The sequence below is a fragment of the Staurois parvus genome, unplaced genomic scaffold (genome assembly GCF_062004578.1).
Source record: "Staurois parvus isolate SC_StPar_1 unplaced genomic scaffold, SC_StPar_1.0 ptg000388l, whole genome shotgun sequence".
Taxonomy (NCBI): domain Eukaryota; kingdom Metazoa; phylum Chordata; class Amphibia; order Anura; family Ranidae; genus Staurois; species Staurois parvus.
This window is the reverse complement of record NW_028318184.1, coordinates 1,702,161-1,718,305: the sequence shown is the minus strand read 5'-3', so window position 1 is coordinate 1,718,305 and position 16,145 is coordinate 1,702,161. Positions and strand designations below refer to the sequence as shown.

Below are 16,145 nucleotides of genomic sequence, written 5' to 3'. Positions count from 1 at the left end.
AATGCAATGGAGAAACTCAACCTGCATACAAGTGAAGGTAGCCTTACTCTATCCCCCTCCCCCCCCCCCCCCCAAATAGTTTTGCTCTATTTTAAAAAAAGAAAAAAAAAACTTCTAGTATTACAGAACTGAGCAAGGCTCCCTCACTGTATAGGAGATCATTTTATTTAATATATTTGTTACACACCATTGAACAATACTTTGTTATTTAGATTTGTACATTTTTGTTCAAGCATTGCATTAAAATAAAAATTATAAAATGTGTGATGGTTAGTAAATGTTCTGTAGTAGGGATGAGGTGTTGATACTAATCAGTAGAAGCCTAATCATTCAGATATATATTTGAATAACCTTTTGTTAGAATATCAAGGTTTAGCATAAAAACCCTGTACAACCCAACAAACCAGCAGTACACAGGCTAATTGGAGCTCTGACCAAGATATTACTTAGATTTCTGTAGTACACTATATTAGGAGTGACACTATAGTCATAAAATGGTTTATGAAACTTTAAAGAAATTAAAAGTTCCAATAAATCATTGGAACAGAAGATATTTAATACCAAGACCAGAGTAGTGAGAATTGGTCATTTCCAACCAATAGTTGACATCCTCTACAACACCAGTTTGCATAGAGCTAATCTCGCCAAGTTTTAATTTGAACATGTCAAATTTCCTCAGAGGCCCAAATTTCAACATTAGCAATCTAAAACCTGGGACAATAAAGACATGCCCACTCCCTACTACCTCTTGTGACCTGAACCTGTAGACACAAACAGAAAGGAATCACCTTGATTGGTTAAGTTCAAGTGATGCCTCAATTTGCATTCTAATGAAGGTTTGTGGTTTCCTGGCTTGAATCCTGGCTCAACTTCTCTATAAAAAGACAAAAGATAGTTTGTGGACCTCACATATCTTCTTAGGGTCCTCAAGATCTTTTGGATACCGATTTCTGCACAGAACATCTGATATTGCTATATTCACAATGGCAGCCCACCTAACTTGTGAGAATGAAACAATTGGAGAAGAGCGATACGAAATCCTGGGACATCTTGGCGAGGGTAGTTATGGAGAAGTTGTGATGGCTGTTGACAGGGAACTGGGTAAGTGAATTCTTAAATAATTACAAAAAAATTTCTAATTTGCAGACCATTTGAACATCTAGAACAGATAGCACAAACATTAGCATCTTTACTGATTAAATGACCTTATTAGAGGTAGGGGTTTTGTTGCATAAATTTGGGGAAAAGACCATGATGCACAAAGATCTAATTCAGCACTAACAAAATATAAAAACTGGTTGAACAGTGCAAAATCCCATTCAGGCAGCTGGCATTGTTCCTACAGAAAACAAAAGCCTTTCCACCTGTTATCAATTTCTTGAGTTGGTCCTTTTGCATATCTTTAACAACCTGCCATGAGTAAAACATGAAGGCCACATTTTTTGAACTCCTCCTGAAAGTGCTAGCTACTGGTTGTTATGCCACAGAGCAAGCCTTGATATTTTACAAAAGTACATATTTGCATACAGGTTCCAGGTCAGGGATTCTATAAATTCAATTGGGTAGATTCAATATGGCAGCCAGGTAATTGGCAATTTGAAGAAGAGCTCACCAAAAGCAGGCTTCCTTTTTCTCTCATGACAGATTCATGATGATCACACACAGTTATAGTGGGTCATAGGCAGCTAAGTATGTAACAGATTTGACTATAAACTGATGGTCCACTATGCACAACCTAGACACTTGGCATTTAGATGGGAAGGGACAATAGATCTAGCTGCATGGGCAGCTACATATCTCACTGCTAGCGAGGGCCTAGAGAAGACGGCTACATTTTGAAGAAAAGCATCCAGTCTATGTAAAATGAATGGGCTCAAGTATTGGACATCACCCAGAGTTTTAGATGTCCAAGTCTTATTGTAATCAACTTTTTTTCCCTCCTCTTTAACAGGTAGCCTTGTTGCCCTAAAAAAGGTAAAAAAGGAGCGAACCAGACTAGAGGCCTTTCTTCATGAAGTTTGCATGTCACTCTTTGTTACTGGACACGAGGGCATAATATCTACCCATTCGAGAATTCTGGAAAACTCAGACTGTTACATGATCAGCCAGGAATTGGCACCTGCTGGATCTCTTCACTCCATCATCCAGCCAGGGGTAAGTAAAGCTAATGAAGTAGCTGACACTTTAGCATTTGCTTGCTAATTCTATAAATTTGTCCTAGGGATCCTGGAGATTAATAGAAACTGGTGTTTTGTCATGGATGATACTTTCTATATATTGCATGCATTTATACCAAATATTGTTGGCCTGGTTGGAGAGAACTAAGGAAGGGCTAAAATCCCCAGTCAGCTATTTTCTCTGCACCATCTGGGCAAGATTTTCCTTAATCCAATCAAGAAGTTGGAACAGGAGGTAGTAGGAAGTCTACAACGTTAGGGGAATTCCCCTCTTAAACAGTTGTCCCCATTGGATGATTTCCCCTCATCTCTTGTTCTGTGACAACTGTAAAATTTGCATTCGCCATTAATTTTGTCTTTAAAAGCAGAAAGACAAAAATAGAGATTACATCCCTCCTTCCCCACCTCCCTTCCTAGTGGGCACACAGATAACAATCACGATACAGGTTGTGATCCTTCACCATTCTATATTAAAGGTTAGTCTGGTGTTTAAGCCAGAGGTAAAATTTAAAACCAGTTAGACCTCCCATATTTCCTTCATTGCCCAATTATTGCTGAAGTAGTTGGAGATCGGTTGCACTGATGTTCACATAGAATTCCATCTGCAGATTTAAAAAGTAACCAACGTTGTATTGAATTTGATATTATTGAATATTATTTTTTAGTAAAATAGTGTTATTTTAAAGCCAAATATCATATAATTAATTGTTTTAACTTTTCCAGATGGGAATTCCAGAAAAGCTGGTCAAACGGTGTGCACTACAGCTTACCCAGGCTCTTGAATATATGCACAGCAAAAACCTGGTGCATAGGGACCTAAAGCCGGACAATATTTTACTTATGGACAAGAGATGTCATAATGTGAAATTAAGTGACTTTGGACTGACTCAGTTTGCCGGTACAGTTGTTCCATCAATGGCACCCCTCAACACATTCATGTCCCCGGAACTTTGTGAACTGGAGCACAGGGAGTCAATTGTGGTGGATCCTAGTGTTGACATCTGGGCCCTTGGTATTGTATTGTATGTTCTTCTCACTGGAAACTATCCATGGGAAACAGCTTCAGCTCAAGATCTATGGTTTCAAAGGTTTATTTACTGGCAGAACAACTCTGACCATGTTCCACCACCAAGTGGTTGGGAGAATGTCAGCAGGAGGGCTCAAGATTTATTTCACATACTTCTTGCCCAAGACCCCAGCTGCAGGAACCAAGTCAGAGTTGTTCTAGATTTTCTTCATTTTCCTTGGAACTTTGAAGTTGCCACCCAAGAAACCATGGATCTTGTGGAGCAGAAGGAAGAGGAGGATATTGCAGCAAAGGACAGTGAGGTAGAAGTCATTGTGCTGGAGAGTGAAGAGGAAATAATTATAATAGAAAATCACGGTGACATTGAATACATTGTGATCAATTATTCCGGCTCTTGAATTTGCTGCAGTTAAAATCTCAGCAGTGCTTCTTTTGAAAGAGACCAGCAGTACCTAAGCTCTGAAGTTGAAGTCTAAACGGACCCCAATTATTGTCCTAAAAGGAGGAGAATAGTTGCAGAGCTTCTCTGCCCAGCTCAAACCATCACCGTCATCTCAAAAATATTACTGAAGTGGTGAGATAGAAGGAGCAGGGACAAGCATTTACCTTGTGACTATTTCAAAGGTTTTTCTGAGATGTGGACTTTGCACCGTGATGTCACCGGGCCTCATCACTACCTCTTTGAAAAGCAACTACCTCAACTACAATTCATGTTGCCGTCTCCATGCGTTTGTATCTATAGTGTCAATGCAATCACTGCACCAGGTATAGAATGCAATAAATTCTAAGTACTGGTTATACCTTTTGTATCGTGTAATTCATCTATTTTTGCTCTGCCTCTTATTTCTCCTTCAACACAGATTGAAAAAGTGTTACAAAACCCACAACAGTAAAATCAGTCTGTATATGCAGTAAAGCATGCTTGTTATACTCCCTGTGGAACCTACGGGGTTAATCCTCTGCATTGTGTAAAAATGTAGTTTGATCCTGATTTCTCTGATCCTCTCCTTCTTTCAGTGTCCCCCTCTTAAGACATTGTGCGGAGTCACTCTGCACATGCTCAGTTTGGTATGTATTACTAGGGTTCTTTTTTTTTTCTTAGGAGAGTGCATGTGATTAACAGGGCCAATCAGCACTGTCCAGACAGAGGTCAGGGGTTCTGCATCCTCCTAAAGCAAAATGCAAAACTCCTCCTACAAGCTTTAATCAGTGCTCAGCTGGACACTGATAGAAGTCACAAGACTGCTCTAACTGCTGATGAGCAGTTTATATTTACTAAAATAATTGGATTTCCATGTTTAGTGTACTGTGGGAGACCGTATATAGTGAATGCAGGGTCTGGGGTTTAGTAACACTTTAACGTTGACAATACATTATTTATGTAAACTGCGCAAATCCCCAATCAACTGAAGTCACAAAGCTGCAAGTATATGAGGATATAGTCTCTTAAAAGACCAATTCAAATGGATACTGTGCTAGGTGAACCCTTAAAACTTTGTGAGCACTATAGAAACCTTTGCACCTCTAAAAAGCGATCAAAAATTGAAAATAAAACACTAAATAATTACATACATATGCCCTATGAAGACCCTCACCCCTCTGAAGGGCGATCAAAATTTGAAAAAAATTAATTGAATAAACTGAGTGCAGTAATCATAAATACGTGTAAGAAACCATTATATGTGGTCAAATTAACCTAAAATGTCATGCATTATCCATGAGCCCTATGAAGACCCTCACACCTCTGAAGAGTGATCGAGGTTGAGGATAGGTCAAATCTCAATGTGAAAAAAAAACTCCTCAAATATACATAAAGGTTAGTAGAAATTTTTCAAAAACAGTAACAAAATGTCCATATAGACTTAAACCATAGTCCATAAGTATGAGAAGAATATGACAATAACATGAATGAACATTTTACAAAGCTGCAGTTTTTTTTAATATGGGCTGGAGCCCCCAGACTGCACCGGCTATTTTCTGGAAAAGGTAACCAGCCCATACCACACCATGCCTGGCCTAGGGTCAAATGGCAACCTACGTGAAGATCCAGCATATTCCAAGTCATTAAAGGGTTACTTCACATTTACCAAAAAAAACATGCCCGTGCAGATAAGGTACATAAATGGCCCACATCTATAGCAAGGGTATTATTTCACTTTAGTCAGAGCTGAACACTTTGTTTTTATCTACATAGCTAGTTTTTTTGGTAAAGGTGAACTAGGCCTTTATCCTCACTGGGAAGGTTATACATCGAACCAGCATGTAGAACACAAGTCACCGCAAATATAAGCAATACAGTGAAAGTGTAACTGACCGCCATAACGTCTCCTAAATCTACGTATGAAGACTGAACAAAGACCCCCACTTAACCAAAGGTCCTCTAAACCACAACCTGGGTCGCAGGATACTCGCACCGGCCTTTATCCCCTCAGCTTCTTTTTACTGCATACAATGCAGGGCCACTGAGTAGATTCTCTACTTCCTTCATAACATGCACTGTGAGGGGTCATCATATACTAGAAAAGACTGTAAACCTTGGGGCTCAATCACATAGGCGCTCGTCAAGTAACATCTGTTTACTTTATGTACTAGTTCTGAGCTGTTTGCTGTATGGACTCACCAGCACAGCCAAGTTTGAAAGGTGAACGCACCCGGACGCACAGGAGCTGCACCTGGCCCTTCATACCTGTCAAACTGCGCAAGTCCATACAGCCAATGTGTGGCCATTCACTTTGTATGGGGTGCCTGCACACAGCGCAGCACTGGGGCAGGAAACCTAAGAAATGCCTCTTCTTGCTGTATGGAGCTGAGTGCCCATGTGAATGAGCCCTTAAAGTAAATCTAAGACAAAACTTTCTTTTTTCACTTTAGATAGAGTAAGGGAAGGTTAGAACACCTGTCAGGTTGTTTTTCGGCCATTTGTGTCCCATAGGGAGATTTCCCTTCACTTCCTGTCCCATAGCCAATACCCGAAGTGAGAGAAACTCTCTCAAAGTGATGAAAAAATGGGGTGTCACTAGAACTAGTGCCCCGATAGGGTCACTGTACTTTACACCCCTGTACCCATATAGTTCTGCCCCCACACCCTGATCTGTGAGTCCCACAGGTCACTGTACTATACCCCATGTATCCCCAGAGCTCTCCCCTCACACCCCAATCCCTGAACCCTGACAGGTCACTGTGCTGTTCACACCTGTGTACCCCCACAGGTCTCCTTTCACAACCCCATTCCTGGGCCCTGACAAGCCACTGTACTGTAATCCCCCCAAGCCCCCCTATCCAGAGATCTCAGGCATCTCCTGTTGCTTGGTTACATAGATAAAAAAAGGACAGGCTGATTACATAACAGGACATTACACAGACATCTGGATGGTCTGGGGCAGGCATGTCGCACTCAGATAAAACACTGGCCCCCACAAAGACAATATCTTCAAGGGGGTCACACCGGGAGAACTACAAAAAAAAGGGAAATACGCCGGTTTTGTGGTGAGAATATTGCTGCATATTCCGTGCTCTAAATTGTGGAATGGTATAAGACAAGTTCTATGTGGTGTTGCACCAGCTGCGCCAAATCACATGACAAGTGCTATACTTCAGTGACCGTTCCCGTGCGCCAACATAAGCATGCTTGGATCTGGCGCCCCAACACCCCCACAAGAGCAAGTAATAAAATGGCAGGAATCACTTTTATGATGTTGTCACAGCAAGCGCTAATTAAATAGGCATACAGAATTTGGTTGACTTGGCACATGGAAAATGTGCCAACAATTCCACTAAAAATGATGTATTTCCTTCCATCTGTTAATTGGTCAATATCTCAGAATTGTGACATACTGGGGGGGGGGGGGGGGGGGGATTAATTAGTCTTCACTGGAGCACAGCCAATTAGCCTTTACATTTCCATTTTCTAACCTGTGTGGGGAAAAATAAAAGCTGCAAGCTGATTGGTTGCTGTGGGCAATGATAAGAGTTGGGATGAAACATTTTCTATGAATCTCTCTTTATGGAAATCATGAGAGAGAGTCCATTTCTCTAATGGGGATACAGCCAGCAATACAAATATGACAGTGGATCTAACCCCTCACCCCTCACCACTGACAGTTGGCATTCTTGTAAACAACCCCTGACCTGAGGCTGCCCAAAATAGATCTCATGGTCTATGAATACAAGTCCCGTGTCCTGTACTGTATGATCCAGAGAAAAAGGTTTGTCTTTGGTTACATGTTACACACATGTTACACACACCAAACATCGGGGCTGAGTTTGGCTCTAACCAGGCACACTGATCCCCAATGGTGCTCACTGATACTGATAGCACAGACATTACAAATGAGCCCATATTCAAAAAACAAACCTAGCTTGTTGATGTATTTCAGTGTGTTACAAGCAGCACTATTGACACCTGCCTACATCATTGGAAAGGACCCCAAAAGCAGGCTTCTTTAAGCTTTACCTGTGTATTAGGTGCAACACAGATTTCTCTTTGTGTTGGATTTCATATATCCAGGACAGAATACTGAGCTCTGTGATTGTCACTCTGCTAAAAAAAAATTGGAGCCTCGCTGTGGAAAACGGCAGTTGGCAGAAAAATCATTTGAATTTTGTTTCCGGTTGGTATCCTAGCAACCACGGAAACTCAGTCCACAGGCAGCGCAGCCACAGACAGTCAGTGTGCTTCTGCTAGCGATAGTGAACACACTCCTTTTTTTGTGCTCTGTGAGATCTCATTATAACGTGTTATAATGAAGTGGACCAGGCCAAAACTACGTTTCCGATATCATCCATATAAGAACAGACAGGAGGTCACCTGGAATACCATCATAGGGAGACCTTTTGTAGATGATTTGGATAAGCCCACTTTATCACATAGTGGGTTGAAGGTGGAGACACCTCAGCAATTCCCCAAAAATCGGGAAAGCAAACATGGGAACTCTGATGGGAGGAAGAATTCTGGAGAGGGAAAGAGTTCCAAAGAGGAGAGTGCCATGAACAGAGGAAAGAAGCGCAGATCCAACCAATCTGCTGAGGAAGAAAGACCAGCAAAACAGGGACGATGCGGTCATGCACCGAGTTGGGCCAAAACACCATGTGCTGTCATATTGCCCAAGAGGAATAACAAGAGGCCAGCATCAGATCCAATTTTCTCTGCACCTCCAAATAAGAAAAGGAAGATCGCTGCTGATGAGACAAGCAAGAATGATCAACAGCTCGTCGAGGTAGTCAGCGATAGATTTCACCAGGTTGTCAGCGATATAGTCGGCGAGGTAGTCAGCGAGAGAGTCGCTGAAGTTGTCAGCAAGTCAGCCAACGAGGCCGTCGTTGGGGTTGTCAGCGAGCTAGTCGATGAGGCTGTTAGCAAGCCCGTCGATGAGGCTGTCAGACAACCAGTCAACCGGGCAGCCGGTGAGAATGACAACAAGGTAGTCAGGGATGTGCCTGGCACCAAATTAGAAATGCATCCGCCAGCCGACTTTAATCTTGACAGCTTTATCTTTCATAAAATACTCGGTCAAGGTAGTTACGGAAAGGTAAGTAATCAAAGATTTATGAACAGAGGGTTTAATGCACTGCGAGTTAGTGGTTATTATTATTGCCAGTCGGCAAATAGTAGGTCGTAGGTGGAGGTCACACCACTCTATTCCTTACCGCTTCCCATTTACACTACACACACTGAGCTGTGCTGCTCAATGCCAAGCTGAAATCCATGCTTTCCCCATAGGACCAGTTTACACCAGTGTGATACATTAGTTGGCGCTCGGTTACATTGGAATAGAATGCATGTAAATGCAATGTGCTTTAAGAAAGCTACAATACTGGTATTTTACACCACTCATGAAAAAATAGCATGCCAACGCACATCATCTCCAGTGCGTTTACTGTGTTACATGGATGCAACGCGAGTAGAGTGAATCCAGGCTTACACACTAAGTCATGTTTAGTGGTGTACTGTCTGTCGGGGGTGTAATACACAAAAAGATGCAAGACAGAATTACAAATCCTTTGGTATATAAGGAAATAAGCTGACGTACATTTAAACTGTATATAGCAGATTGCATAACGTTTGGCTGCACAGCTTCATAGCCTTTAGCCCCAATTTATGAACGCTGAATACAGACTTCAGAGTGAGCGCTGGCTGTGATTTGCTAAAAGCCTACTGCGGCTTGCTAAAAGCCTATTGAAAGCTATCCCCAATCCCTAACAGTCTAGAAGTTACTGACTAACAGTCAAAACCACTGAAAACTTGCACAAAATCCTGCTGACTCCCCGTTCTATAAACTGTTTTCAAACTAAGACTAACAATCGTAGCCAGGCTGGGGGGGTTGCTGCTGGACCCAGAGGTAACCTTTTCAGAACCCGGAGCTGAATTGCTTCTAATCATTTGTGTCCTGTGTTTTTTAGGTCGCCCTGGCATCCCATCCTGCCACCAACAAGAAACTGGCAGTCAAGGTGGTACAGAAGAGGAAATTACTGCAAGAAGAACCGAAAAGTGTCCTCGTAGAGAGACAGATACTGGAAAAAGTTGGACGGAGTTCCTTTTGTACACACGCCTATGGAACCTTCCAAACAGAAGTAAGTTTCACATTCCTATCAATCACTCACTCATCAAATCACATCCATGTTATCCATTTGGACTCCAAGTCCAGCACAGACCTAGAAATAAATCCCAAAACCAGAAAAAAAGGAGGGATGGTCCAGCTTCAAAGAGGCTAAGACATGAGAGAGTTATGGTGGCTGCCAATGCAGAATTTGGGGAATTCTGGTTCTCCCCAGCCGTCCTGCTCTTACTTTGGCTTTGCTGTCGGAGTCACTGACTTGGATCAGGTATAGTCCTTGAACTTCTCTCATGATAGAGTCACTTCAATAGAACCTGTCACAACATGTTTGCATGTTAATGGCTTCTATATATTGCTTACCCACAGAGGAATGACGTTCACCATACATTGAAAGTTCCTGCCAAGCATCGCGTTAACTTAGTCTTAAAGTGGATGGAAAGCCAATACTGAACATTTCTTGTTTGTTCACACTTGGTCTATTAAATAGATCAAGCAGAGCGTGTTGTTATATCTGTTTAATAAGTGCAGAAAAACACTTGTGATCCTGTCAGAATTCCAGCGCTGTCCTGAGTCATCCTAAGCAGTCTTATCAGCCCCGCTCACTTCTCCTCTGTGAACTACAACACAGCTCCCCGTATGTTATAGAGATGAGGATGGGGAGAGGTGTTCTTAAGGATGGGGAGAGGCATACTTATTGTCCTAGGATGACAATACGGCACCTCCATAGACATAGAGAATAGTAAGTGAGCGTAGTCACCCTAGGACAAGAAGTAGATTAGTGGTAGGATTACAAGGGGAAAATAAAGGAAGACATGCTGAAAAGAAGAACACTAGTACAGCCTCCATAGCTGAGCACTGGTGTAAGCTGAAATAGATGACATTTTTATTCTTGAGTTTGAAGATGCGTTAAACTCCTGAACCGTCTACCATGTCCAGACATCCCTATATTTCTGCATTTCCACCAAAACACAAACTTCACATCCACTTGACCTTTTGGAACCGACTTATTTTTCTCTTTCTTTTACAGGAAAATCTCTTCTTTGTTATGGAATACATGAGAGGAGGAGAACTACGCGACCTGATCAAGTCTTCTGCTCCATTACCAACTAACACCATAAGGTAAGACTTACAAAGATTCCGTCTAAGGCTGCATTCATACCCGCACCATTCAACCTTTTTATTTTGGGCTTTTTTTGCACATTAGTCGTGCAACAGCATAGGGCAGCCTATTCACTTACGTGAGCTGCCTTATGCGTGACAAATGCACCAAAGTAGCTCATGTACTTTTCTTTGTCCGCGAGCCTCACAATTTTGCAATGTACATTTTGGTGCGTTTGGCCACACAACTGCTACCCGCATGTGAAGTGCCATTAAGAATTAATGGCACCACAAGTGTGATTTGCATCTTAGCACATTTTTCATGCATTTCCCAGAACACCAAGGTGTTAATATGGCCTAAGAGAAGGGTGAGGGTTAACAGTCATGATGAAGGATTTGCATATAGTAATTACAGAATGAATCTTAAAGGAGAAGTACAGACAAAGCTCCTTGACCCGTTTTCAGCTGACAGCGGGCTGAAGCCTGCTGTCGGCTGATGTCACTCAGCCGGTCCAGGCTGGGGAAAGATCCCGACTTTAAAATAAGGATCTGCCCCAAAATCTGGAGCGGAACCCAGCTCAACGATCCGTTGAGAGCCTGAGCCAGTTGCTCCCTCCACTCCACAATCCAGTGCTCCATTAAGTTGGCGGGGTGGGGAAGAGCAGAAACGCTGACTGACAGTCACCGCTCTCTGTTCGGAGTGAGCGCTGACTGAGTGAGAACTCCGCAATCAGCTGTCAAGTGATTGTTGAGTGCTCACCCTTAAAACCGGCCATAGACAGATGCTGCATCGGACTGATTTTTTTTTTTTTTTTTTTTTTTTAAGTCCGCAAACGTGAGACTGTAACGAAAAAACCCGTAAGTGTCCGCAAAAAAGTGCAAGTGCAGAAACACACACACGAAAAACGTGCACTTAGGGGTGTGTTTGTCCTACCCCCGAAAGGGCTGGACCGTTCACCCGATCCCCCGGGGCACGAAGCTCCTGACAGGGACAAGGTTCCCATTTGGTCCTCCTGGCCAAAAGGCCTGGTGGACCACCGTTCCTTATGCCCAGCCGAAGCCGGACATCCAGTACTAGGCAAGGGGGTTCTCCCGAAGAGAAAACCCCCTAGGGATCAGGGGAGGAAGGAACCGTATGGCCACACATCCTCCCCCTAGACTTCAGGTAAGGCCCGAGGACCCACACCCTCCATCCGTGAAAAACACACACATAAGAAAGCAAAAAGTGACAAAACGTGGGAGTGAATAAATAAATAGAATAAAAATAAAAAAGTGGTACCGTGCCTAATAGTGCACAGACCAGGCCCTGAGGCCCGTAGCAAAAATTGCCCTGGACTTAGCCAAAAGACCTGGTCCTTAGGGCGCTGTGCAAAAAAGAGTGTAAAAACAGTGGCCATGTGTCATCTTCACACCGTGGGGTCCCACACCCAAGTGTTACTAGTGACACCCCTGAGCGCGTCTCCTCAGGGGGCACTGAGTTTGCGGACTTTTTGCCTCCTCAGCCCCAGGCCAGACCAAGGTAGCATGCTCAAACCAGGAGGAACTGGGTCTTTCCGGTCTCCCCAGAGGAATTACTCCCAAGGCCCCAGAACGAATCATGGCGCTCCCTGGTTTCTGTCCCTCCGGTACTAGCCTTCCGGACCCCCATCATACCAGTGAGGGTACTGTACAACAACCATCCCCGTAAACTAGAATGGTCGGTAGCACCCCCACTGGACACTGATAAGAACAGATACTACACTTGATCTTAGCCAAAAGGCCGAGATCGGACTGATGCTGCACGCACCTAGATAAGTATGATTTAACAAAAAAATGAATTCCTATTTTGCTCTCTTCATTTAAACTAAAAGATCACCCACACCGACCCACCTCAGTAAGCCTTCATCAGGAAAGAACCTTCACTGCCCCCCATACACATACTCATCTTCCGTTTACCCCCTAGCCTAGCCTTTTTCAGCCGTCAGCAAAGTACTCTGTAATGCAGTTTGTAGACATCAATCTCACATAATCACACACTCCTTCAATCAGATGCAACTAATCCCTACAAGATTCTAAAGCATGCTAACTGTATAGCATAGGGAGCTATTTGTCCAAGCTGATTAATGATCAGTTGCTACTCCTAGTGACTGGTCACCAGCAAATTTAGTAGCACCATTGATCTGCTAACACTCTCCTGCATAGCACGAGCCTAATGTGATATCTGCCAAACACCGGTTATATCCTCTAGTTTATCTTGGCGTGCAAGGCTGTATCTTCAACCCCACACAAGCAATGTTCCAACCCCACAGGTCTTAGCCAATGGTTGTCAGATACCACAGATCAGGTGACTATGATCCAATCCCTGGTTAAGAACCAAAGAAACCCAAGAAAAGAGCAGGGCCTGTCATTATCACAGTAATACATTGCTGCTTATGACATGCAAGGCTTGGAAGAAATCACCTCTTAATCATTTGTTTACTTATGCTGTGAGACGTGCAATAATCGTAGACCTTTTCTCCTTTTTTACAGATTTATTGCTGCAGAACTTCTCTGCGCGCTACAATATCTGCACCGCCAAGGAATAATGCACAGGTAAGTGTCTCCACCATGATCTTCCATATCTTCTAATCTTCATTAAAGTACAACACCACCCAATACTGCTACTTTAGTTGTGGATGGGTGTACAAGGGTTGAATTGCCCATGGCCAGTTCTGTCCCCTGCTGCTGAAGCTTTTGTGACTCTAAGGGCTCGTTCACACTCGACTCTTTTTACCAACGCTTGCCAAACGCCCCTATAGCGTTTGGCAAGCATTGGTCCGGCGTTTGCGGAGCATCTTTTAACGCTCCGCAAATGCCGCATGCGCGGTTTAGCGGAGGTTGCTAAGCTTTGCCGAGCGTTACAAACGCCTATAATGAAGTTTGAATGGTGTTACCGCTCCGCAAACGCCCCGCAACCGTGTCGCCACCGCACCGCAAACGCCGGCCGTGCGTTTGCGGAGCGGCACCGTAGACTAGAATAGGAGGCTTCAACGCCTCCTGACTCGACCAGGGGCGTCCGTTTTTCCGCGACGCTAACGCTCCCGTTAGAACAGCACCATGTGCTGCAATGTGCAGAATTGTCCGAGGCCTCTCTGCCGCCTGCACACAACGCTAGTGTGAACGTAGCCTAAGTAAGGGAGTCTCACTTCCCCATATTACATACATTTGCAATTGTAGATGTCCTGTTCTAACACTGTGCCATGTCCCATTCAGCAGCTGAGCAAAACCAGCCACAGGTGCAAAATTTGCTCTGGGTCCCATCAATCCCCGTAAACCAGCAGAAGAAACAATATTGAGGTGCACTCCGTCAATCTGAAATGAGTCTATGGCTTTATTAAAGACACGTGGATAGAAACACTCCCCAGGCTGCCTAATTCTAACACTTATCACCCTCTAGTGGGACGTAATCATGCCCCCACTAGAAGGGCAAAAGGTGACGCAGGAAGAAAGCCTGCGGAGTGTTTCTGATCCCTTCTTTTCAATAAAGATGTTGAAGCATTGCAGAATGACCAACTGTGATTTGATATGGTTTCTTACACTGCAGTAAGCTGACAGCCAAGGTCATGAGGTTCCTCTTACCATTCGTAAAGCAGTGCAGAAAGTTAGAAGGGGATCTAACCCGCTGGCACCCCTTGAAAGCTGAACTATTAGTATTGGTTGAATTACGGTTTTAAACATTTGATCTGTAAATCTAACTCTCTCCTTTTTTTTTTTTTTTTACAGAGACTTGAAACCCGAGAATATACTGCTCGACAGCTCCGGCCATGTCAAAATTGCAGACTTTGGCCTTTCAGAAGCCGACGTGTTTGGATCCGACAAAGTATTTACTTGTGCCGGTACTCCAATCTATATGGCCCCAGAAGTAAGTATAACACCACCCTTGTTTTTCCCCTCTACTGCTCCCATCTTTATCTTATAATATCTATGAACCTAACAAGAATTTTGGAGATAAAGGAGCAGAGCCACAATGATGGTGACTCAAAAAACCTAAAAAACAACAGGAGGCCCACTGTGACCTGTCATTCCCACCAACCATTGTTAACTATTATTACTGCTCTGTGCAGCTCATCGTGTGCTTTATTTTATAGTTAATCTTACTCTCTGTTTTATCAGGTTCTACAAGGAAAACCCTGTGATGCTATGTCTGACTATTGGTCACTGGGTGTCATCTTATTCGAAATGGCCACAGGAGCACATCCAGGTGAAGCCAGATTCAGGAGACACTTCTATCCGAGGGACATGGATCCTGAACTTCAAGATGTCATTGAAAGAGTAAGTATACTCTACAATTAGAATTATGCAAAAGCTATAGATCCTTAGTGTAGTGTTCTTTATGAGAGAAGCTTGCAAAACGTTCTCTAGTATCCAGTACATCACCAGGTGTAAGAAAGCACACAGGGGGCATCCGACTTCTGGAAGTGTTATATACACACGGTATAGCAAGATATTCACCACACAGGGAGTCAGAATAATAGAGGAACTATCCATGAGCTTTTGGATGAACTCATTCACTGGTTCAGAAATGTTCACTTTGATCCTTCCAACAGACATATATATCTTCAGTGAAAACTACACCAAGGAATTAAAATATGACATTCTGAGGTGTTTTTTTTCTATTTTTAAGAAATAGCCGACACTAAACTGGCTGATTGATCAGTTTCTGTTAGTGACAATCTACCGTATGCTAAATTTCATTTCTTTTTCTTTATAGCTTCTTGAAATAAATCCGAGCGATCGCCGGCAGGCAGTAAAACAACTGCGAAAACATCCCTTCTTCAGTACCATTTACTGGAAGAAGCTGGAGAAAGGAAAGGCCACCTCACCATTGAAGATGCCAGAAGAAAGTCTGCGCTCACAAATCGACACAAATCAGCAAATTGATGTGAAGGAACTGATTCCCTACACAGGAAATACAGAAAATAAAATTGCAGAAGAGCAACAGAGATTGTTCGATGGCTTCAGCTTCAAAAGCACAAAATGGAGAAGGATGGTGGAGAGGAAATGAAAGAATGAGGGCTCATTCGCACCATCTGCATTGAGCCACGTTCTTTTGGACAGATCACCACAAGGTTAGACCATACTTCTCTTGTGGGTCACAGGAATGACCTAACTTTTGCTTTCCTGGGGCAAAGAGTCAGCTTATAGCAGGCTATTACAGTGTATAGCAGGCAGATCACCACCTTTGTGCATCATTCATCATGATTGACATGGATCGACAGTGCTGGACAACATGAATGAAACTGAATTCACATCAAGATAAAAAAACTGCCG

General features: G+C 43.2%; 1 protein-coding gene and 2 pseudogenes across 1 annotated transcript; 2 read left to right on the top strand and 1 right to left on the bottom strand.

Moving 5' to 3' along the window:
* Nucleotides 1–983: 983 nt before the first annotated feature.
* On the top strand, nucleotides 984–3,602 carry LOC149455775 (serine/threonine-protein kinase SBK1-like). Its single transcript, XM_089685863.1, has 3 exons — nucleotides 984–1,101; nucleotides 1,952–2,154; nucleotides 2,901–3,602. The coding sequence occupies exons 1-3, from the start codon at nucleotides 984–986 to the stop codon at nucleotides 3,600–3,602; spliced, it is 1,023 nt and encodes a 340-aa protein (XP_089541989.1).
* Nucleotides 3,603–7,946: 4,344 nt separating this feature from the next.
* On the top strand, nucleotides 7,947–15,913 carry LOC149455773 (putative serine/threonine-protein kinase DDB_G0277449; annotated as a pseudogene).
* On the bottom strand, nucleotides 12,513–12,628 carry LOC149455774 (U2 spliceosomal RNA; annotated as a pseudogene).
* Nucleotides 15,914–16,145: the final 232 nt, after the last annotated feature.